Source organism: Homarus americanus, unplaced genomic scaffold, assembly GCF_018991925.1.
Source record: "Homarus americanus isolate GMGI-L3 unplaced genomic scaffold, GMGI_Hamer_2.0 scaffold58074, whole genome shotgun sequence".
In the NCBI taxonomy this organism is placed as follows: Eukaryota; Metazoa; Arthropoda; class Malacostraca; order Decapoda; family Nephropidae; genus Homarus; species Homarus americanus.
This window is the reverse complement of record NW_024729094.1, coordinates 1,915,859-1,942,037: the sequence shown is the minus strand read 5'-3', so window position 1 is coordinate 1,942,037 and position 26,179 is coordinate 1,915,859. Positions and strand designations below refer to the sequence as shown.

Here is a 26,179-nt window from a genome sequence, read left to right as displayed (position 1 = left end):
ACAAGGCTAATCCCGGGCATTAGGAACCTTGAGTACAAAGACAGGCTAAAGCATCTTAATTTGCACTCCCTCGAGAGACTTAGAGCGAGGGGCGACCTGATAGAGGTGTATAAGTGGAAGTCAGGGTTAAACAAAGGGGACATTACAAAGGTACTCAAACTATCCAACGAGGAGCGAACTCGTAATAATGGTTTTAAATTAGACAAATTTAGATTTCGGCGTGAAATAGGTAAACACTGGTTTGGAAACAGAGTAGTGGATGAATGGAACAAGTTACCAAATATCATCATTAATTCGAATACGCTGAATAGCTTCAAACATGGGTTGGATGCTTATATGAGCAATAGGGGTTGGGTGTAAATGGGACTGCCCAGTATGGGCCAATAGGCAAGCTGCAGTTTCCTCCATTCTTATGTTCTTATGTTCTTATGTTCTTATATTTCCAGCCTTCTGGCTGCCATGTTATCTTAATAAACTGTTAATTATTATTATTACACACACACACCGTTATTGTGTAAATGCTCACTCTGTTGAGGTTAAGTGGTAGCTGGATCTGGTCGAACGGTTCTCAGAATGCTTCACTCTTAGTTCTCTTAGGGGATCATAGTGGACTGTCCACTTTTCCACTTAGTTAAATGTAAGTATCTTATAGCAAGGATTTAATATAATATAAGTCCTGCGGTAGTTTTATACTGGTGTACAGTCATTCTCTGAGTAAAGTACAGAGACTGCCGGGCTCGAACCTTCTATGAGAGGAGCTTTAGACAGGTTATAACTCTGAGTCGGCCGGTGAAGAACTGAATAAAAACTAACTTACCCACAGCACATGCACCGGGGTCGGGATATGACTCAATCCTACTCAGTATCATGTGGCAACCTTAGTGTTCCAGTTTACTTTCATAAGTGTGAACGGTTGCGTTCGCTGAGCGATAAGGAGGCGACATCAAAACGTGAAGTCTCTACATGATTATAAAACTTCTGGGTTCTCCGTAGGGCGTGTGGCGCCACAGGGTGGGCAAACGTCCTGCGAAACATCAATAATTCAATAAAACTGGTAGTTAAAGATACCAGTAATGATCTGTTTTAGATAATTATGCTGAATATCCAACTGCTCTGGGGCGTCTTACTAATTGGACTTCTGATAAATACTTGATCATGATGAGGGATTCCTAATGTAATGTGACGGTAAATAAACTGCATATATCTATTACCTTACTAGTGTATGGCACGTCTGGCCTACTCTCACAGCCAAGGTTATTATGTCTTCTGGAGACTCTGGAAGTCCTACGTTGTCACATTTTCTAACTCTCGCACGCACGCACGCACACACACACACACACACACACACACACACACACACACACACACACACCGTGCTCTTTTCCCACACTCTCTCACCTGCTTGTCGAAGGGATACATAGACAGGTCGAAGTTGCAGACGTATCTGACCGAGTACTTGCGCCGCAGCTGGACGGGGTTCTCCTTCCCCTCGTAGATGTCCACTATTGACGCCAGGAGAGATAACAGTATATGTTGTCTCGTGCTCTGGGACTATAAGTGTGTGTGTTCTGTATGTGTAGCTGAGAGTGAGTGAATTATGTGTAAATGACCAAAATTTCCCGGGTTTTGTTACATTTTCTAAAAGAAAAGTAGAGATAACAATTAAGATGCATGACCATGATAATTTTTAGAAATTTTCTTCGTTACATAAAAGTGACCTGTCAGGGCATTTTCGGTGCAAACTGTTCACACATGTGGATGACTTGCAATATCCGTAATATTAATTGGACTACATTTTCGTCCTGGAAACTAATATACGTAGACGCGCTGCCTCTCGGCCACGCCATAATGACTGTTTATACGAGGGTGGAACGTTAAATGTAACAGGAACCCCCAAACATAATCTAGCAACCGTTCCATTCACACGACCACTTCCCGCGACTGCTACATTATATGATTTACTGTAGATAAGGTCAACTAACCAAACTAACCTACCTGTCCTAGGATGGAAGTACATATTTTAGGTTAGGTTAGGCGAGGTTGATTTGGTTGAGTAAGGTATTGGAAAGGTCACTGGGAAGCGTTCGGTCGGTCGCTGGAGATCGTTTGTCAACAGTTGAAGCCCCACACATAGTGTCCTCGGGTGGACGGAGCGTACTTATATAAAAAAAAGAGAATTAAGGAAAAAAATACGAAAATTGCAATTCCTCCAAATGTTTTTCGAGATTTCGTCCTAAAAATTTACAACAAGGCCGCGAGACACAGTGACTAAGGTAAAGCTGAGACAGAGACCAAAATCTTCCTACCTTCTTCAGTGTAAGAGAAGTCGCCTCTTGTAGCAAGTCCCAGGCGGAGGATGGAGGCGGCGGTGTCCTTATCCACCTCACTGTTTGCTATCCCCTTGGCGTTGCTGAAGGCTACCTGTGTGGGGGAGGGGGAGGATGGACGACACTCTTATTATTAACTTTGTTCTGCATAAAAATATTGCTCGTCACTACATCTACGTAACAACCAAGTCCAATGTGATGACCTGTAGTGACCTGTGATGACATGAGATGGGCCAATTGACCTGTGGTGACCTGTGATGACCAGAGATGGACCAACTGACCTGTGGTGACCTGTGATGACAAGAGATGGGCCAACTGACCTGTGGTGACCTGTGATGACCAGAGATGGACCAACTGACTTGTGGTGACCTGTGATGACAAGAGATGGGCCAACTGACCTATGGTCAGTTGGAGCAATGTCACAAGTGGAGTTCCCCAAGGCTCAGTACTTGGACCATTATTATTTATTATATACATAAACGACATAGATATCGGCATAGACAGCAACATAAGTAAATTTGCTGTTGACACTAAAATAGGACGTGTTATTAAATCTGATGAGGACTCAGCAAAACTACAGGAAGATCTAAACAAATTTTTCGAATGGTCAAAAATGGCAGATGAAATTCAACGTGGACAAATGTAAAGTACTCAGTATAGGAGATGTAAACAGGGAAACCAGATACCAGATGAACAACGATGCCATAGAGAAATCCGACTGCGAGAGAGATCTAGGAGTAATGATAAGTAGGAACCTTAAGCTAAGTAAACAATGTGTTTTTGCTCGTAACAAGGCTAATAAAGTACTTGGGTTCATACAAAGGAGTGTTAGTTACAAGACTAGCGAGGTCATCCTAAAACTGTATCTTGCTCTTGTGAGACCACACCTGGATTACGCAGTTCAGTTCTGGTCACCGTATTACAGAATGGATATAGAATCATTGGAAAGAATTCAGAGGAGAATGACAAGACTAATCCCGGGCATTAGGAACCTTGAGTATAGAGACAGGTTAAAGCATCTTAATTTGCACTCCCTCGAGAGACGTAGAGCGAGGGGCGACCTGATAGAGGTGTATAAGTGGAAGTCAGGGCTAAACAAAGGGGACATTACAAAGGTACTCAAACTATCCAACCAGGAGCGAACTCGTAACAATGGTTCTAAGTTGGACAAATTTAGATTTAGGCGTGAAATAAGTAAACACTGGTTTGGAAACAGAGTAGTGGATGAATGGAACAAGTTACCAAATATCATCATTAACTCGAATACGCTGAATAGCTTCAAACATAGGTTGGATGCTTATATGAGCAATAGGGGTTGGGTGTAAATTGGACTGCCCAGTATGGGCCAATAGGCCCGCTGCAGTTTCCTCCATTCTTATGTTCTTATGTTCTTATGTGATGACCAGAGATAGGCCAACTGACCTGTGATGACCTGTGATGACTAGAGATGGGCCAACTGACCTGTGGTGACCAGAGACGCAGGAGGTCTTGGAGAGTGAGTGTGTTGAGAACGTTGTCCACTTTTAGGTTGTGGTAGAGGAGGCGAGGGTCGGCCCACTGTAGCCTCACTAACATGTCCAGTGTCAACTGCATATCAACCGTGTTGATGTCCAGCGCCAGCACGGAGATCTGGGGAGACAACATAAATAAAAATAATAATAATAATAATTAACGGTTTATTGAAAAGCATGGCAGCCGGAAGGCTGAAAATATACAGCGAATGTGTGTGTGTCCTACATGTTCAGCGCCAGCACGGAGATCTGGGAGAGACAACAGGGTGAGAGTGTGTGTCCTACATGTCCAACGCCAGAACGGAGATCTGGGGAGACAACAGGGTGAGAGTGTGTGTCCTACATGTCCAACGCCAGAACGGAGATCTGGGGAGACAACAGGGTGAGAGTGTGTGTCCTACATGTCCAACGCCAGAACGGAGATCTGGGGAGACAACAGGGTGAGAGTGTGTGTCCTACATGTCCAGCGCCAGCACGGACATGAAAGGGGTTAGAAGGACCTCAACCAGTTAATTTATTGTACGTACGAGAAAGGGAATTTTGGAAGAAAGAAGCAAAATGCAGCTGAATACATTGATTATCATAGGAGTTTCTGCCTTAGTAACACTAGGCTAGAGGGTGGAGGTAAGTAGATCATAGTGTCAAGTTCCAAGAGTTTCTGCCAAGGTTGAGGTGATAATGTCTGAGAAACACGAGGGTGTCGTGGTCATCTCTCTGACATCATCTGTTGATACTTGGTATCTGTGACAAAAAGGAAATTATATCCAGATTGATAAGTTTTGTGATCTATGAGTATAGTGAAACCTCTATTTAACGGACTATATGTAAAAGAAAGTCCGTTATATAGATGTGAAACCCCCATTTAAGGGATTATATATGAAAAGAGAAGTCCGTTATATGGAGGTTTCACTGTATTTATAAGTTCCCACCCTCCCAAGTGTTATTTAAGGTGTTTACAATTACAAGACACTGTCAGACGAATCACCAATTATTGTACGGACTGCCAACTGATCTACCAAAGCATGAACGGATATGTAAACCAATAACAAATTATATATGTACTTGTGGTTTACTTGTTTCATACAAAAATCAAATAAACACCTTGAAAAATGACAGAGGAGGGTTGTTGACGTGTGTTTAGGAGAGAGAGAGAGAGAGAGAGAGAGAGAGAGAGAGAGAGACTCACCTGGATCTGAACGGGAAGAGGTCCTGGTGAGTGCGGCGGGGGGATGTTCTTCTTGTAGCTCGGCGGGAAGACCACAGTACGACAGTTCTCCTCGTCCGTCTCGTCATGGCAGTCTGTCTGGCGAGGAGGAAGGTGGTCGTGAGCTAGGCGGTCATAAGGCAGGTAGTTCCAAGTAATAACATCACAGCCAGGTCGCTTATATTTACACATTTATTAATTCAAGTTGTCCGTTGCTGCTTCCTGATACATAAATATAAATTGTATATTTATTCTGTTTCTGTTTGCTGTGGGCTACATCTGACATTCTTGTTATGATGGCGGAGGCAAATTTGTGGACAGAATTCCCTGGACACGATCAATATGTGGTAACCCCTCCCCCCTCTCTCCCTCATCAAGATTAAGTAGTTACAGTGGGGGGAGGAGGGGGGTGTAAAGTAGAATTTTAACGCGTATATCATCACCACTTTATTCATTCATAGTGTTTACAACTTGAAGTACAAATCTCTTCCTGACACGGACTAATTGGTGCCATATATTACCAACTGCGTCGTGAGGAATTCTAATGACAGCTTTCTCTTAAATTGATTTACCTGAGATGTGTATTATTGACCAGGCAAATCAGATACTAACATGCCAATGAGTTATCATCACGGGAGCCATAAAGTACCACAGATGGTCACGTTAGCTCCAGAAATCCATAACATAAGATGGTACCGACTAAAAAATACTGATTTTATTGAAGATAATCTTCTCCAGAGTCTAGATATCAGTTTGGTTGAAAATCTATTATTCTTTGTTTGAGGTCCAAGGTTCACGCACCAGTCACGCACGTTCACTAGTCAGGCACGTTCACCAGTCATGCGCGTTCATCAATCATGCACGTTCATCAGTCATGCACGTTCACCAGTCATGCACGTTCACCAGTCATATACATTTACCGGTCATGCACGTTCACCGGTCATGTACGTTCACCAGTCATGCACGTTCACCAATCATGCACGTTCACTAGTATAACAAGTCAAAGATATACATATAGGTAGAATATTTATAGTTACATAAGAACATAAGAAAATAAGGAGTCTGCAATAGGCCGGTTGGCCTGTGCATGGCAGCTCCTGTCGAGAGTTACTACCACTCTCTATCATCCATGAATCTATCTAGCCTCCTTTTGAAACTTTCCAGAGTTCCCGCACTTACTACAAAGTTGCTAAGCTTGTTCCACTCGTCCACCACCCTATTTGTGAACCAGTTTCTTCCTATCTCCCTCCTAAGCCTAAACTTATCCAACTTGAATCCGTTGCTCCGAGTCCTATCCTGCTCGGATATTATAAGAACTTTATCTATATCCCCTTTATTGATTCCTTTCACCCACTTAAATACTTCTATCATATCTCCCCGCACTCTTCGTCTTTCTAGGGAATGCAGGTTAAGTTTCTTTAACCTATCCTGATATGGAAGGTTTGTAAAGTGAGGAAGTTTGGTAACGTGTCCGATTAGTTTTAGTTATATATATACATATATACATATTATATCGAACTAGAACATTATATTTACGTTACTAGACACTGACTCTCGGACACAAACATGAAATGAATACACTTCCCACAGTAAGTAACTCACCCTATGGATAGCTCTGACAAAGACTCATATGACCTGAGGGAGGCCCAGCGGGTGCTGCTGGACTATGTCTGCTATGGGAGACTCTGCGAGCTGGTGACGCGGGGGTCGGGAGGAAAGTCTCCCTCCCGACCTGAGGAAGGACGAGCGTGACTCTGTTCTCTGTCGATAGTGTCGTGACAGTGAAGTCTGGAGTAATGGGTGAATGAATGCCAGAATGCCCCGTGGACGGGACTGCAGAGCCTTTATATGGAGGAGAACCAGCCGGCGAATGACCTCTTGGCAAGGTGTGGTTGTGGGTCATATCACCCGGCTAACTCAAGTAATTAGTGCCCGGGTCAGGTCTCCTGGGACTGTAGGGTGTGTCAACTTAGTATGAGGGTTACCATGAAGGCGTCTACTTACTGTTATATGTGATGTATTTCTCTGGGCTGTAAGCTGTGGTCTGAAAAACAATCATTACACCTCCCGCCAAGACCAAAGTTTCCATACCAGAGAACTGATCACACATATAGACAGTAATATCATGTGCAGTATCGAAAATAGTCCCTGAGGTGATAATTCAATCTCACATTTACAAACAATAATCTCATAGATACTGGCATGTATGTTTTTCGACTTGCTTAGTTTGATCTAACAAAGCTTACTATACTTCCCGCCAAGATCAAAGCTTCTATTCCAGGAGAAAACAAAAACACATACACAGTAAGTGAACATAGAACGAGCTTAACTGAGCTAAAGATCCTACATATCTAGCATAGTATCCGAGAAAAACATGCAAATCGCATTCTACAAACAATAACAAGTGTTACGTGGCCTTGCCAGCACATGTCAAAATAATAATTCGTCCCAATCAGTAATATGGCTACAGCATTGCATTTGGTGGTACAAAACATTGATCAAATGAACTCATATGAAAAGTAACTAATCTTTCTTAAATAAAAAACAAAAACAAAAACATTCTTTGTAATAAATGTTTACAGAAATCAGAGAATGAATTACTTCAAAATACAAAAAAAATGAGCCTACTTCACATGTTAGGGTGTTATCTCTTTTTATTATATATAAACAACAAGAATACAGTAGTGTGGACAGCATGGCTCACGTCCTCCATCCAGCTGGTATCGGGGATACCGGCAGCACAGAAGCGGTGGGTTGGTCCTTCCGATGATCCACCTCTTCATTGTCGACTTTCTTCTGATGTTAGCACAGCACGTTTCATGTGTTCTCTCTTCTCATAGCATGTCTTTCTTTCTTCAATACCGCACCTTGTAGGTCGTGTCTCCACCCCTTCTGACTTCTTCTCACTTCCTCCTGGTTTCTATCATATTCCAGATGAGTTTTTCTAGCTCCATCTGAGTTTCGTCTGCACAGTTTCATTTTCCGTCATATTCCATATGAGTTTTTCTGTTCCATCTGCGTTTCTACTGTACGCATCATTTTCATATTCCAGATAGATTTTTCTATTTCCATCTGCGTTTCTTCTTTGCAACATGTAGAGCATCGTTTTCCGTCAAATTCCAGGGTTTTTTTTTCTGCTCCATCTGCTTTCCGCCCTTCCGGCCGGGATTAAAGCCAGTTCACTGCTTGGGGTGTCATCGTCTTGGATGACGTGTAGGGCAGGGTCACCGGACCAGGGTTCGCCCTCCGTATGCGAGTGTCGGCGAGACCCTTGACCGTCTTGTCCCACACCCTCACAGTGGTGAATCCCTCCCTGGGTGGGCTCACCAGGGTTTGTTTGTGTGGTGTTGCCTTCCACACGTCTTAACTTCCTAAAGTAGAAAAATATAAAATCTTCTTAATACTAGACCAAGGGAGGACTTGAAAGAAGTGAAGTGGTGTGTGGTGGGTGTGGTGCTGCTTCATCACGCTGCTGGGGGGCTACTGTGTGTGACATTGGACAGAGAAAGACAATCCCAAAGGGATGATTAATTAGTTGGAAGTGCATCCGTAAAAAAAATATTTACTTTATACGTTTCCGTCACGACAATATTCTCATTAGGCTGGGTCGGGGAGTGAAGCTCTGCTCACTACGCTGACTATTATTTATCACTACGCGTCAAAGAATACATTTCAAATCATCCTAGCATAAAAATACACTGAGTGAAGCTCTGCAATTATCGCAATATTAAGTTACACGAACCATTAATTTCAAAACATAACTTACGGGGCAAAACAGACTGGGGATTAGTGGTCACACGGGGCAGGGCGGGGCGGGTGAAGCGGGGCGGGTGGGGTGGGGATTAGTGAGGTCGCATGGGGTGGGATGGGGTGGGGTGCGGCGGGTTGGTGCGGGGCGGGGCGGGACAGGACGAGACGGGACGGGACGGGGCGGGATGGGACGGGTCGGGTGGGGTGGAGTGGTTTGGGGCAGGGATGGAAGGGTAAGGAGGGTGAGGTGGGGATTAGGACAGGGAGGAGGATGTAGGTTGTAAGACATGTTAGGTTATAACAGTTAGTATAACGTAGACACAGCTTCTATCACTACAACACAATGGCTACATTTAACACTGACCGACAATTAAAATGCACTTGGGATACTGAGAACGTTACAGATCGTGGGGGACACTGAGAAATTATATTAAGCACTGAACATATTCCGGGGAGTTATGCTAATAACAATTCGCACATACCATGATGAGAAACATTTACTGAGCTGTAAAGGTAACACACTCGGACATTTTTCACGCTGTAATACGGGAATTCCTTATTACACACTTTTAAACAATACTCAAACTGAATTAAATGAATGGTGAGATGAGCCAGGTGTTATGGCTAAATGAGGGAAGGCGTAGGTTTACGTTAAGTTCACTGCCACCATTGTAACAGGGAGGATTTAAATGTAGGAGATATAGATAGAATATCTATTTGTAGGATGTAAAGAGAGGAAGTTTGGTAGCATTGCCGGTTAGTTACTTCGCTGGAAATATACATTCTTAGGAGACATCTTGTAAACACCGATTCAATACAACTATTTATTAATTTACTGAATGGCATGGACACATTAATATCAACATTATATCGAAGTTACGAGAACAATATAAGAACATAAGAACATAAGAATGGAGGAAACTGCAGCGGGCCTATTGACCCATACTGGGCAGTCCCGTTTATACCCAACCTCTATTGCTCATATAAGCATCCAACCTGTGTTTGAAGTTATCCAGCGTATTCGAGTTCATGATGATATTTGGTAACTTGTTCCATTCACCCACTACTCTGTTTCAAAACCAGTGTTTACCTACTTCACGCCGAAATTTAAATTTGTCTAATTTAAAACCAATATTACGAGTTCGCTCATGGTTGGATAGTTTGAGTACCTTTGTAATGTCCCCTTTGTTTAACCCTGACTTCCATTTATACACCTCTATCATGTCGCTCCTGACTCTACGTCTCTCGAGGGAGTGCAAATTAAGATGCTTTAACCTGTCTCTGTACTCAAGGTTCCTAATGCCCAGGATTAGTCTTGTCATTCTCCTCTGGATTCTTTCCAAGGATTCTATATCCATTCTGTAATACGGTGACCAGAACTGAACTGCGTAATCCAGGTGAGGTCTCACAAGCTCTAGATATAATTTTAAGACGACCTCGCTAGTCTTGTAACTAACACTCCTTTTGTATATGTTCTGGGTACCAAGTTCTATCTACAGGAGCGAACACAAACACCTGTAGAGTTTTCGTAGGTTCTATTTACTGGATAAACAGAGATACACAAGCGAGGTGGCGCTCCTTACTCTGTCTGGGGGGTCAACTAGCCTTTTAGGCAACATGTGGCAAGTGATACATTAGCAGCTTCCATATGTAGCCAGGCACATTAATTAAGCGTGTGGGACATGGTAAATACATTGCCACACGCTGCTAGCTAGGCTGAATAAATAATGTATATAAATGGAGCACATACATAATATACATACAGTATACATAATATACTGTACATACACCTTTGTATGAACCCAAGTACTTTATTAACCTTGTTACGGGCAAAACACATTGTTTACTTGGCTTAAGATTCCTACTTATCATTACTCCTAAATCTCTCTCGCAGTCGGATTCCACAATGGCATCGTTGTTCATTTGATAACTGGTTTCCCTGTTTACATCTCCTATACTGAGTACTTTACATTTGTCCACATTGAATTTCATCTGCCATTTTTCCGACCATTCGAAAAATTTCTTTAGATCTTCCTTTAGTTTTGCAGAGTCCTCGTCAGATTTAATTACACGTACTATTTTAGTGTCATCAGCAAATTTACTTATGTTGCTGTCTATGCCGATATCTATGTCGTTTATGTATATAATAAATAATAATGGTCCAAGTACTGAGCCTTGGGGAACTCCACCAGTGACGTTGCTCCAATGCGATTTAGTGCCGTTTATGCTTACTCGCTGTTTCCTGTCCCGTAACCACGCCCTAATCCATTTAAGGATATTACCTTTGATGCCATGTGCTTCTACCTTTCTAATTAGTCTTTTGTGGGGGACTCTGTCGAAGGCTTTGCTAAAGTCGAGATATACCACATCATAATGGTGCCCCTCGTCCACAAATTCGAAAATTGATGAAAAGAATGTTAATAGATTATTTAGACATGAACGCCCACCTGTGAAGCCACGTTGGGAATCGTTGATCAACTTGTGCTTCTGCAGGTGGTTCGAATAGAGTTTGAAATGATTGATTCTAGTAATTTGCCTACTGTTGATGTTAGACTGATTGGGCGGAGTTAGAGGATAGTGATCTATCCCCCTTCTTGAAAATCGGTATTACCAGGTGACTTATCAGGCTTCAGTTTGTCTATTTGCTTATTAACATCGTTACTAGTCACTACTATCTCGCTTAATTTGTTTTCTTCACTATCTCTGAATAGAGTAGGTGCCTCAGGTATCATGTTTAAATTTTCGGTGGTGAAAACTGTTGAAAAATATATATTCAGATTATATCTTATTTCTCCGTCGTTATCAGTTAGCTCGCTGGTATCTGAACGTATTGGTCCGATCTTATCTCGTGTTTTAGTTTGATACATTTGGTAGAAATCTTTGGGGTTTGTCTTCGCCTCCCTTGCTGTCTTCAGTTCATTATTCCTCTTTGCTTTTCTTATCTCGGTCTTAATCCTACCGGCCAATACCTTATAATACTCCCGGAGGTAAATTTCTTCATAATTTATCCATCTACCTATAGCCTTCCTTTGGCCAATAATGTTCTTTAAATAATTATTTATCCATTTAGGGTCATTGTTGTCTGATCTGAGTTTTTTTTATGGTATGTTCTGCCTTTGTGCATTAAGTAACTCGTTATTTAAATTGTCGTGGAACTCGGCAATCTCAGATCTCGTTATGAGGTCGGTGTCATCTGTCAGGTTCACTCCCAAGCGCGACACCCCCTCTCTCAGCTGCCTCTTTAAACTATCAAAGTTTGCCCTTCTGAAATCTGGGACTTTAATGGAATTTTCCTTAAGTCTGACCTGAAAATCTAACTGGAATCTAATTTCTTTGTGATCGCTGTTTGCAAGTTAGTTCCCTACCTCGACATTGCTAATGAGGTTTTCTCTGTTCGACAGAACTAAGTCGAGTATATTATTACCCCGGGTGGGTTCAGTTATATATTGACTTATGAAACAGTCCTGGATCGTTTCGAGGAAATCCTCCGATACTGAGTTACCCGTAAGGTCAGTCCAATCTATTTGGCCAAGGTTAAAATCGTCTACTATACAGACTTTGTTGTGTATGGAAGCCCTGCGCATTTGATCCCAGATAAGTCGCTCATTAACTCTTATAAGATTGGGAGGTGTATATATTACTCCTATGATTAATTTTTCCCTACCGTCGATTAATTCTATCCAAATTGTTTCTGTATTCCGCTCAGTTTTTATTTCCTTATATATTTCACACTTCAGATTATCCCTGACATAGATTGCTACTCCGCCTCCTTTCCTGGACGGCCTATCGGTATGGAACAATTTGTAATCCGCAATTTGGTATTCGACAGGTAACTCACGTGAGTCTAGGTTGATCCATGTTTCAGTGAATGCTATTATATGGATTTTTTCGGTACATACCAAGGCCCTAATATCATCCATTTTGTTTCTCATACTTCTACTGTTCGCGTAGTAGACATTTAGATTAGTCATGTTCTGAGTTCTCCCTCTACCGCGTTTAGGTCTTAACTCGCTGTCTAATTTAGCTTTGTCATCATTCCTAACACTATTTCCCTGTAACCTTTTACTTTGTTTACCCTCTCCCACTGCAGTCTCCTCCACCCCCGTGCCCATATGTTCCCCTAGTAGTTTAAAGACTTCGATATCTTTTGAACTGCCCCCTCTAGAGACCTGGCCAGGGTTGCCACCCCCATCCCGAGACAGGTGCACCCCATCCCTAGCGTAAAGGTCCCTTCTGCTGTAGAAGTTGTCCCAGTTGTCAATGAATGGGACTGATATTGACTAGCAATATCTGTCAAGAGGGTCGGTGACACCAACCGCCCTTGACAACCATTCACTGCCAACTCTCCTTCTAGGCAGGACACGCATATGATAGGTATCCCTCCCCTAGTCCTAATACGATCTATAGCTGCCTTGAACTTATCAAGAAGCTCCTCGCTCCTACACCGGCCAATATCATTGCCTCCTGCACTGAGGCAGATAATGGGTTTGTTCCCATTACCAGAGAAGATATTGTCCATCCTGTCAATTATATCCCCCACCCCAGCTCCTGACAAACACACCCTCATCCTATTTTTGTTTTTACCACAAAAAGCCCTGTCCAAGTACCTTACCTGTGAGTCGCCAACAATTAAAGTTTTTATACCTTCCTTGTCAGCCCTGTCCCTGACTGTACTAACGTCCAATTCGTCTATCAAGGGACTGTACGAGTTGGTACACTTAGCTGTTGATGTCGTTGTTGACGTATCCTTGGTGTGTTTTTTCTTCACCAGTTTGGTCTTCCCTCTCCTCACAACCTTCCACTTGCCTGAGTTTTCTTCAGACACGGGCTCTCCTTGTCCCGCCTCTTCCTTCATCCTCGCCATCTCTTCCTTTAAATTCAGGTCTCCAACGTGGCCCTCTCTAATCCTTCCTTGGCCCTCTCCAATTCTTCCTTGGCCCTCTCCAGCTTGGCCAACAAATTCACACACCCCAGACCACACATAGCACTGGCCATATTTGATAATTATCCCTCGGGAGCTAACCCTGCCGTGACCTTTCCCCTAATGAGGTCAGAACACGTCCCCCAGTCATGCACATTTACCAGTCATGCACGTTTGCCAGTCATGCACGCTTACCAGTCATGCGAGTTCATCAGTCATACACGTTTACCAGTCATGCACGTTTACCAGACATGCGCATTCATGAATCATGCGCGCTCATCAGTCATGCACATTCATCAGTCATGCACGTTCACCAGTCATGCATGTTCACCAGTCATGCACGGTCACCAGTCATGCACGTTCACTAGTCATGCACGTTTACCAGTCATGCGCATTCATCAGTTATGCGCGTTCATCAGTCATGCGCGTTCTCCAGACATGCATGTTCACTAGTCATACACGGTCACCAGTCACGCTCGTTCACCAGTCATACACGGTCACAAATCATGCACGGTTACAAGTCATGCATGGTCACAAGTCATGTACGGTTACCAGCATCACCAGTCACGCATGAGTAGTTTCCTTGATATACGTTGTTCACCAAAATATGTATAAGGCATTAGTCACCACAACACACAATACTGCTCACCACAACAAAACAGTACTCACAAAAACACAAAAAACAATGACGTTTCCTTAAACCCTAGAGTACGATGCCTTATCCCGAGTACTATGAATCCACCCATTGAGTAATATATATTTACCCTTGAGTGCGACGACTAAGCCCTTAGAGTACAATATTCAATCCCTGATGTACGATGTCGTTTTCTCCTGTGAATATCATGGTCAAGTAAAAGGGTAACTCATATAAAGATAAGAAATATACCTCCATTTCAATACTTTATAGAAAACGAGAACATGGGCCTGGTTAGTAGACACGCGCACGAGACTAAAAACTAAACCCCATTACCTTAGATTAATTGAGGTAAGACTTTGGTGTACATATTACATCTAGTACAACACAACCTCCAGGACCAAATCTAATCTAATCTAATCTAATCTAATCAAATCTAAGCTAAGCTAAACTAACCTAATCTAAGCTAATTTGACGCTTATATTACAACAAAATCTCTAAACCATACGATCCTTTTCCCTTGAAACCTAACCTAACCTAAACTAATTTAACGTAAGGAAACCTATATTAATCTAACCTAACTTTCCAGAAAACACAATATACTTATCTTGAAATCTAACATAACATAACGTAACAGAACCTAACCTTGCTGCGATACAACAAAACTCACCTGAAAGTTACACCTCTGCGCCATAGGTAAGCAGGTGCCGTCCCCACAAGTAAACTGTTGACTGTTGCAAGTGGTGAGCGTGAGGGTGAGCTGAGTGGTGTTCTGGGCGTCAGTACAACCTCCCCCACTCACCACCCACTCCCTCCGACCCACCGGGAAGTTCATGGAAGCCGGGGGAATCAGACTACTCTTGGCAGCACGGTTGGGGTGTTCCAGCAGCCACTCTTTGCCATCCCAGGTGAGGTTTGTGCCAGTGTAGCCTCTGAAGAACGGCCTCGAGCGTTTATAACCATAGATGACGTAGTGCGAGTCATAAGGAAGTAGAGGGCAGAGTCCACGTAGTGTCAGAGTGACGGGACCAGCACTCTGACACACGAAACAGTAGTTGTAATTAACAGTACAACTTAAGTCAGCCCAAAATCCTGCAAATTCCCCGGAGAGTAACACGGCGCAGTTTTCTATGTTTCCCCCGTTGGGTGATCCAGTCTTCCAGTTGGAGTAGGTTATAGCATCACCGGTGGCCTTACTGTGCCACAAGGACTCACTGTTTTCGTCCGTGACTCCCAGCCAAATAAGATTGTCTCCCTTACCCATGCACCGACTCTCCCCAGAAGAGAGGTTCAAAATAGCGGCGTTCTGGGAAGTGCCAGAGGGGACCACCACGCTGCTGGAGAGAGAGAGACACAACCTCGTCGCTTTGTCAAAGTTTAAAGGGTCTGAAACAAGCACATGGGAAGTCGCGTTGATGGTGCACACATCTTCACGAGGAGCTGTGTCTATTTTGGCGGAGTTATTGTATTCCCAGGTATTTGGCTCCCACTTGAGGACTGCATCGAAGGTATTAAGATTACATACTGCTTGATCCTGGATCTCCCAGGGCTGTAGGACTCTATCCCAAACATAGAGGCCTGTCACCTGCCCTGCGTACGACTGGTCGGCTTGGTAGCCTCCCTGGAGGGAGTCGTGGTCCTGGCCGAGGATGAGGTGGCCTCCTCCACGAACTTTCCCAGGAGAGGCACCACTGGAGGTGACAAGCACACCCTGGGAGTGACGACGACCGTACAAATACAGCTCCCAGGCACCTGTGACTTCTTTGTACGTGTGGCAGACGTTAGTCCAATAAGTGGGCGGTGGCTTGACGTTTATGATCACCCACACACCCCTCACGGCCATGGCCAGGTTGTTCATGCTGAAGTCTGGAAAAAATCATCAAAATTAACAACAATCTTAGTATAACCTTGCTTGATGTAAAACGTAAGCCTAATAGGATCACAATCTACTGTGGGACTGATATAGTAGTCCTGCCATAGGGCCCCATATAAAAAATTCCCGAATATTATTTTTCACGTTGGTTTTGTAGTACAGTACCTGAGTGTGAACATTATTAAAGGTAGACACTTACCATCTGATATGAACTTCTGCTGGGGGCCAAATAAAAGATGGCCGTTGTTGTTTTAGGTTAGAGAAAACAAAACAAATACTGGATACAGACATTACAGAAACATTTATTTAAGACACAAATATGATATGTAAATAGTATGAAGATCTTCCCTTAGTACAAATAGAGATATCATATTAATCAACACAATAAACGTAATAATTTCAACAATGATTCTGACCACATTTACAATAAATGAACTTGGTACTCCAGCAATAGAACACTGTGCTCGAGACGCAGTGAGAGTAGTGAACATTCTCACCCCTTGGCTTCCACGTAGTGTTTAGGAAGGACCAAGGGAACAGAAGCCTTAAAAAACAAAAGGAAATAGATGTAGGAGGTATAAAAGGAAAATTGTGTTTTTATACATCTAGACTCGCATGGCTCATCTACCTCTTCACCAAGACTCTACGGACGACCCTACGGACGACCCTACAGACGACCCTATGGACGACCCAACAGATGACTCTACGGACGACCCTACGGACGACCCTACAGACGACCCTATGGACGACCCAACAGATGACTCTACGGACGACCCTACGGACGACTCAATGGAGGAACCTAAAGACGACTCCACAGATTCTCTAGTGGTCTTTCGAACCACCTTAGAGTTCATTTATAGAGATGACGTCAATAACAATTCATATCATTCTGCTCAATCATCCTCATCGTCAAACTCGCTTCTGGGTGACAGCAAAGGTGTATGTGTGTGTAATAATAATAAAAATAATAATAATAATAAAAATAATAATAATAATAATAATAATAATAAACGGTTTATTAATAGAATTGCAGCCGGTGGATGAAAATATACAAACTTACATGTGATTTGGACATAATAATATGCGTTCAATACATTTACAGGGCTGTAGAGTACATAAATCAGGAGATGTTTATTATTTTGACAATAGATGGGATGGTGCTATTCTTATATCTATCAGTGCGGGCTCTTATGGGCTGAATTTTGTTGTAGTGGCGGACTGCGCGAGGTGGCAGGAGGTGGCGATGACGAGGATGGTGCAGTAGTCCACTGCCAAACCTTGCTAGTGATTGGTGGTGGAGGTCACTGAGAGATGGCATTTCCCGGGTGGAGAGAGCGTTGTTGTAGCCGGAGAAGTCTGTGCGGAGTATGATTCTGCAGGCCCTTTTCTGTACATTCTCTAGCTGACGTTGTTGGGTAGAGTTGTGTGTGTGTGTGTGTGTAAGCAGTTTAGACTAGTTTAGTATGTAGCCAGTATAGCAACCAGAGAATTATATACACCGTGGATGAATAGGTTTTCATTATGCATTTTACTTTGACCCGCAGGAGTCAAAGATGTTTTCATAGCAAGCATGTAGTAAGCAGTAATAAGTATTTATTTAGCCTGCTCAAATGCAGTTGTTTTAGTCACGTATACGGTCTGGCGACAGTGTGTCGACCAGAGATGATTTGATATGACGAAATCACCTTTGAAACTCATTACTTATTCAATTAATGACTCTTACTTGATAACTTGGTACATTGATTATCATGAGTAGACTTCCAAGTATTTGATGTAAATTATTAGTCAGATTAGTTAGAGATCTGCAACGTCAATTAAGGATGATTCACGGCTCTAACGAGATCATTTTCCAAACAGCTATTTCAGTAACGCTGCTGACACTGATTCAGGTGTTCATGCCAAGGAATTGACTCATACCAACCCTTCCTGCTAGTAGAAGCTTCAACCCTTGCATCATCCCTCATGACGTCATTGTCAGTTAGCCCCGAGGTGGGTTCGCCCTGGAAGAGCTAGGCAGTCTTTAGCTGAACACCACACATTACTGATCTACCATTGAGCAGTAAACTGAGAGACATTTTCAGTCCTAGTAGATCTAAATAGTATCTCTAACACTGCTTTCAGCTCACAGCTCTCAGTTCCAGATCAAGTGGCCAGCCTCTCTGTAGATACAAGTATATATATATATATATATATATATATATATATATATATATATATATATATATATATATATATATATATATATATATTTCATTAGCCCAATAAAGCACGTGGAGTTCTACATACAATCAACACCTCAACCCGCCAGGATTCGAACCCACGGCCCACGAGCCCATGACTGTGACCGGGGAACGCTACCTCTGGACCACCAGGATACTAAAAGCAGTCCTAGACTCTGTTATATTTCACACAAAGCCTGTTTAACGAGCTTATGGCACCGTAAACCTCTAATGGGGACTACCAGTATCACGTAGGTGGTCAGAGTGACGTTTTACCAAATCCGACTTCGAAACACGAGGATCCATATATATATATGTCATTAGCCCAATAAAGCACACGGACTTCTACATACAATCAGCACCTCAACTAGCCAGGATTCGAACTCACGGCCCACGAGCCCATGACTGTGACCGGGGAACGCTACCTCTGGACCACCAGGATACTAAAAGCAGTCCTAGACTCTGTTATATTTCACACAAAGCCTGTTCAACGAGCTTATGGCGCCGTGAACCTCTAATGGGGACTACCCTTATCACGTAGGTGGTCAGAATTACGTTTTACCTGGTGGGTTGAGGTGTTGATTGTATGTAGAAGTCCGCGTGCTTTATTGGGCTAATGAAATATATATGGATCCTCGTGTTTCGAAGCCGAATTTGGTAAAACGTTACTCTGACCACCTACGTATATATATATATATATATATATATATATATATATATATATATATATATATATATATATATATATATATATATACTCTATATATATATATATATAAATCTTGATAAAATCACACGGGAAAAGGGAAACAACGGAGCACCTTAGCTTTCGTCGTTATTCAAGACATCTTCAGAGGCAACTGGATTACATGAACAGAGAGAGGCTTAAATATACAGGTTGACCTTATTAAACATGAGGTCAGGTTATAATGATGTCATCCACTAATCCCCACACCAATACCAACACACACGTAGAGGAGCTTAAGAGAAGCTGGCGACGTGACTAGTCAGGTCAGGTCAAAAATAAGGGACCCACTAAATAACTATCTTACATCTAGATAAAAGGTTTTCAAAGCATTTTTAACCTTGGGCCACTGACAAATAAATTTATGTAAAATATTATCAGTTTTGAACTGACCATCACTAATGTATATTGTTTCCCTTTTCCCGTGTGATTTTATCAATATATATATATATATATATATATATATATATATATATATATATATATATATATATATATATATATATATATATATATATATATATATATGCAGTGTAGGTGAGTACACTCTTCTAAGGGGTGAGTACAGTCTGTACTCACCCCTGAAGATGTGAATTACACGAAAGCGCTTGGGAACTTCGTGTTTTCTTCTTTCCTTGTGGTTATCAGCATATACCTAGATCACGCGCACCTACAGTGATTTACTTGCATATATGTAATATTCAGAAATTTCAGTGTGATTCAGATACGCGCGCCATATTGGGATACTAAGCTTTCAAGGTCGTCTGAGGTAAGACAGCGCTCCGCAACCACAGTGAGAGCATGTTGAACTAGGCCTATACGATATTAAATGTAGTTTACCGAATTAATATGGACGAGAATCATGAAATTAAATGACATTATTAAATTTGAAATTTTTATAGATCGTTTCTCAGTCTAAATATGTTACGGGTGTCCCAAGAAAGTTATTAGTTAGGCGGAAAATATGTCACGTAGGCCTAGGCTACGGCCTTGGAAAAGCATGAGGTTGGCTGTTTCTCAGTCAGACGACAGCGTTTGAGCAGAGAGGACGGTCTGTGCGTCAGACAGGACAAAACAGTCACGTGGTCTAGTCACCTGTGTTGCGACATTGCAGTATAACAAGTAGTCTTATTCGATCTCAGACAGAGTTTAGATAGGGCAGTGATAAAGTTAACAAGAGCTAACAGTGAGTTCATTGCAGGATTTTCGTCAGAACCCACTTGACTGCGATTGATGACTGCCATTTGAGACTGCCGTTGATGATTGATGATTAGCGATTGTCACAGTTGGAACGATCAGTGCAGGCTTGTCACTGGTTGGCTGGGTTAGCAAGGGATCTCTGGAGTGAAACCAGCTGTCTGGGTGCATAACTAAGGACGTGGGACCATCGTCTGCCCTTGGTTGACGATCGTCTGGGGTCGCCAGATCTCTTCTACCTCAGCTCACAATATCACATATCTTCAAGCAGTTAGTGAAAACCTTACGAGAAGCTAAAGCTTCTCTCAACTGAACAAGGTCTGATTGGCTCACTCCCTTCCGTTTCATGGATGTACTGAGTGTAAAAATGGGGCCAGCTGAGTGAATGAATGGTCACACACTGAGATCAGGAGTCTAGTGGAACTTAGAGCTACATTTTCCAAGGTTGAGAAAGGCTTGTTTGGGCCTTAAACTACGGGTGCCTGTTGGTTGTGCTTTAAAAAACTACGGGTGCCTGTGGAATCTATGTGTTAGGTTAGGAAGCATGGTTTACGGGTATTGGTGGACTCAGTAACTTTTTAATATAGTGATAATATTTTTTCAGTGACTGATATTGTCTTGCTGTGTGTAGTTTATATTTCTTAAATAATTTTGATAGTATTGTTTTTTAATGTTTGTGTCACTAATTGATGCCAGAGAATGAGGGAACTGTTTTTCAGATGAGGTTCCTCCTTTCTGTTGTAAGTGTTACTGTGATTTATTTCCTTTAATGCAGTTAATATTTTTTTATAATTTCTATTTTTTATACTATTTCCTCAGTGAGTGATATTATTTTGTTGAAAACCCTTAGGCCTGCATCTGTTGGTAATAATTTTATTGTGTGCCCTTAAGGCCTATTCATGGTGGAGTTAATTATTTCTTCTTTATTATACCGGTTTCTCAGTGATTGATATCATTTTGTTGAAAGCCCTTAAGGCCTGTTCATGTGTGCATACAACATATTCTTAATATTTCGAATTTATTGTTGTCTAATGAGGCATTTTCTGAGTTTCTAATAATTTCAATATCATGTATAACTTTTATTCCCCAGAGTAGTGTTTTAAGTTCAGGTTAAGAGGTGCGCATATGTTGGTGTGCCATTATTTGATTGTGTCTGTAGTGTTGGATGCAATCCTTCCACTGGTCATGGAGAATTCATTTTTGTTATTAAATTTAAGTGTTTTTTTGTGCTGGTTCAGGTTATTTCTCCAAGGGGCGCTTCCACTGCAATTATCATCTAATAATAATTAATAAAACCCCTAGTCAAGTGACAAATTAATTTCCATTAATTCAGACCGGTTACACACACATATATATATATATATATATATATATATATATATATATATATATATATATATATATATATATATATATTTCATTTAGTCCATACTGTATAGCACGCGGACTTTGAACATATAATCAACTACCTCACCAGCCAAGACTCGAACCCTCGACCTTATGCGTGTGACCAGGGAATGCTCCCACCTTGCCACAAGGACACTAGAAGTAATCCTAGACTATATTATATTTCACACAAAGCCTGTTCATCGAGCTGATGGCACTGTGAATCTCCCATTGGGGATTGCCCGTGCCACTTATGTGGTAGGAGTAGCATTTTACTGAATACAGCTTGGTATGAAACACAAGGTTCCATATATATTTCATTTAGTCTATTTAGTACGCGGACTTTCAACATATAATCACGACCTCACCAGCCAGGACTCGAACCCTCGACCTTATGCATGTGACCAGGACACTAAAAGCAATCCTAGACTATGTTATATTTCACACAAAGCCTGTTCATCAAGCTGATGGCGCCGTGAACCTCCCCAATGGGAGGTTCAGCTCAGTGTCCTTGTGGCAAGGTGGTAGCATTACCTGGTCACACGCATAAGGTTGAGGGTTCGAGTCCTGGCTGGTGAGGTCGTTGATTTTATATATATATATACTGTGTATATATATATATATATATATATATATATATATATATATATATATATATATATATATATATATATATATATATATATATATATATATATATATATATATATATATGTATAAATATATTAGTCAGAAATTTCAGTGCGAAAATTTTAAACGCCGCGCCATTGGCGATACTGAGTTTCAAGGTCGTCTCAGGAAAGACAGAGCTCCTACGACCATAGTGAGAGCATTTTGAACTAAGCCTACAAGATATTAAATGTACTTTATTGAATTAATATGGATGCGATTCATGAAGTTAAGGGACTACTATTGAATTTTAAATTATTATAGATCGTTTATCAGTCTGAATAATGCTACGTATGTCCCAACAAATTATTAGTTATGCGAAAAAACGGTCACGTGAACTAACCTAGCCTTGAGGGCGGTCAAGGCCGGCCAACGGTCAGTTGGACGACAGTGCTTGAACAGACAGGGTGGGCTGTGCGACAGACAGGACAAAACGGTCACGTGGTCTAGTCACCTGTATTGCAGTATAACAAGTAAGTCTCATTCGATCTCAGACAGGGCTTAGATAGGGCAGTGATAAAGTAATCAAGAGCTAACAGTGAGTTAATTGCAGGGTTTTCGTCAGAACCCACTTGACTGCGATTGATGACTGCCATTTGACGCCGTTGATGATTGATGATTGGCGATTGTTGCAGTTGGAACGATCAGTGCAGGCTTGTCACTGGTTAGCGGGGTTAGCAAGGGATCTCTTGAGTGAACGAGTGCTCCCGACAACTAAAACGAGACGGGACCAGTATCAGCATTGGGTGATCAGTTCTTCCCACGTGGGTGCACAGCACCACGTGTCTTCGGTCAGCTAGAAGTATTACCTACTGGCCAGGGTCACCTGCTGGCGTTCTCTCTTCCCGTCCATGGATGCACTGAGAGGACACTGAGGTTATCTGAGTAAACTAATGGTCACACACTGAGACCATGAGTCTAGGGGATACCTAGAGAAACATTTTATCTCCCTTCTTATGGATGTATGTTAAGTTGGGTGAAGCATGTTACGGGACATAATGTAAGGTGTATTTAGAATGTGTATGTAGTTAATAATTTTCTTCATATCGTTTATTCCCAGCTCGCAGGGACCTGTTGAGTGCCCTTAAGGCCTGTTCATGTGTGTAGGTAATAGGTCCTGTAGTTAATACTATTTTTTCAGTTACTGATATTATCTTGCTGTGTGTAGTTTAATATTTCTTAAATAATTTGGATAGTATTGTTTTTTAATATTTGTGTCACTAATTGATGCCAGAGAATGAGGGAACTGTTTTTCAGATGAGGTTTCTCCTTTCTGCTGTAAGTGATACTGTAATTTAGTTCCTTTAATGCATTTAATATTTCTAATAATTTCAATATCATATATAACTTTTATTCCCCAGATTAGTGTTTTAAGTTCAGGTTATGAGGTGCGCATATGTTGGTGTACCATTATTTGATTGTGTTTGTAGTGTTGGAGGGAATATGAAGTGTCTAAAATTTTACAGTGTGTCTCATTCATCCCAGTCACAGACGCTATCCTTCCACGGGTCACGGACAAGTCATTTTGTAGGTAAATTTAAGTGTTCTTGTGCTGGTTAGGGTTTTTTCTCAAAGGGGCGCTTCCACTGCAATTTCCATCTAATAATTAATAAACCCCAAGTCAAGTGAGAAATTTAAGTTCCATCAATTCCGACCGGTTATATATATATATATATATATATATATATATATATATATATATATATATATATATATATATATATATATATATATATATATATATATATATATATATATATATATATATATATTTGTAATATTCAGAAATTTCAGAGTAATTTCGAATGCCCCGCCATTGGCGATACTGAGCGTTCAAGGTCGTCGGAGGGAAGAGAGCCCTCCCTGCACATAGCGAGAGGTTGTGGAACTAGGCCTAAGTAATATTAAATGTAATTTGCCGAATTAATAATGATGCGATTCATGAAGTTAAGGAACTATTATTGAATTTGAAATTATTATAGATCGTTTACCAGTCTGAATAATGTTACGGGTATCCCAAGGAGTTATTAGTTAGGCGGAAAATATGTCACGTAGGCCTAAGCTAGCGCCTTGGAGAGACGCGACGCTGGCTGGTTCTCAGTCACGTGAAAGCGATTGGACCTACAGGACTTCCCTGCCCGTCCGTCCACAGAAATAGTCACGTGGCCTAGTCACCTGTGTTGCGCTATTGCAGTATAACAAGTAAGTCTCATTCGATCTCAGACAGGGTTAGTTAGGGCAGTGGTAAAGTAAACTAGAGCTAACAGTGAGTTCATTTCAGGGTTTCCGCCAGAACCCACTTGACCGGAGTTGACCGGAGTTTGACTGCGAAAGATTGACCGCCGTTTGAGACTGCCGTTGATGATTGAGGGGTGGCGATTGTCGCCATTGGACCGATCAGTGTAGGCCTGTCACTGTTTAGCGGGGTATCAAAGGATCTCTTGAGGGAATCTAGCCGTCTGGGTGCCCAGCTGACGACGGGACGATCGTTGGTGTCATCAGCTCTCCTCTACCTCGGCTCACAACACCACATGTCTCGAGCAGCTTAGTGAAACCCTCTTGCTAACGGGAAGCTAAAGCTTCTCTCAACTGTACAATGTCTGATTGGCTCACTCCCTTCCGCTTTATGGATGTACTGGGGGTAAAGTGAGGCCAGCTGAGTGATACAGGGTCGCACACTGAGACCATGAGTCTAGGGGATACCTAGAGGAACATCCTATCTCCCTTACTACGGGTGTATGTTGAGTTGGGTGGAGCATGGTTCACGGGTATTGGTGGACCCAGTAACAAACCAATAATAGTGACAATATATTTGGGGGTAGTTGATACCATTTCTCAGTTACTGACATTATCTTGACGTGTGTAGTTTAAGATTTCTTAAACAATTTTGATAGTATTGTTTTTTGAATGTTTGTTTCACTAAGTGGAACCAGAGTGATACTGTGATTTGATTCTTTTAATGCATCTAATTTTTCTTCATAATTCCGATCTCAGGTATAACCTTTGTTCCCCAAAGTAGTGGTTAAGTTAGGTTAGGAAGTGTGCATCTGTTGGGGTGATATAATTTTGTTGGAAGCCCTTAAGGCCTATTCATTGTAGAGTATTTAATTTCTTATTTTTATTACCATTTCCTCAGTGACTGATATTATTTTGTTGAAGCCATTAAGGCCTATTCATTGTAGAGCATTTAATTTCTTATTTTTTATTACCATTTCCTCAGTGACTGATATTATTTTGTTGAAGCCCTTAAGGCCTATTCATTGTAGAGCATTTAATTTCTTATTTTTTATTACCATTTCCTCAGTGACTGATATTATTTTGTTGAAGCCCTTAAGGCCTATTCATTGTAGAGCATCTAATTTCTTATATTTTAATACCATTTCCTAAGTGACTGATATTATTTTGTTGAAAGCCCTTAAGGCCTATTCATTGTAGAGTATTTAATTTCTTATTTTTTGATACCATTTCCTCAGTGACTGATATTATTTTGTTGAAACCCTTAAGGCCTGCATCTGTTGGTGTAACATAATTATATTGAGTGCCCTTTAGACCTATTCATGGTGGAATTAATAATTTCTTATTTTTATACCACTTCCGCAGTGGTGGATATTATTCTGTGAAAGCCCTTAAGGCCTGTTTCATGTGTACAAGCAACATTTCTTAATACTTCAAATTTATTGTTGCCTGAGTTTCTAATAATTTCTATATCATGTATAACTTTTACTCCCCAGAGTAGTGTTTTA

General features: G+C 41.6%; 1 protein-coding gene across 1 annotated transcript in view; it reads right to left on the bottom strand.

Annotated features, from left to right (window-relative positions):
- LOC121866320 overlaps positions 1-16,208 on the bottom strand; it is a 29,497-nt gene extending 13,289 nt beyond the window's left edge. The window contains exons 1-5 of the mRNA XM_042365940.1: positions 15,018-16,208; positions 5,025-5,141; positions 3,789-3,956; positions 2,609-2,696; positions 1,399-1,502 (exon numbers count right to left, since the gene is read on the bottom strand). Of these exons, the coding sequence (XP_042221874.1) occupies positions 1,399-1,502; positions 2,609-2,696; positions 3,789-3,956; positions 5,025-5,141; positions 15,018-16,205 (1,665 nt within the window). The 5' untranslated portion in view covers positions 16,206-16,208. The remainder of the gene's footprint in view (positions 1-1,398; positions 1,503-2,608; positions 2,697-3,788; positions 3,957-5,024; positions 5,142-15,017) is intronic.
- Positions 16,209-26,179: the final 9,971 nt, after the last annotated feature.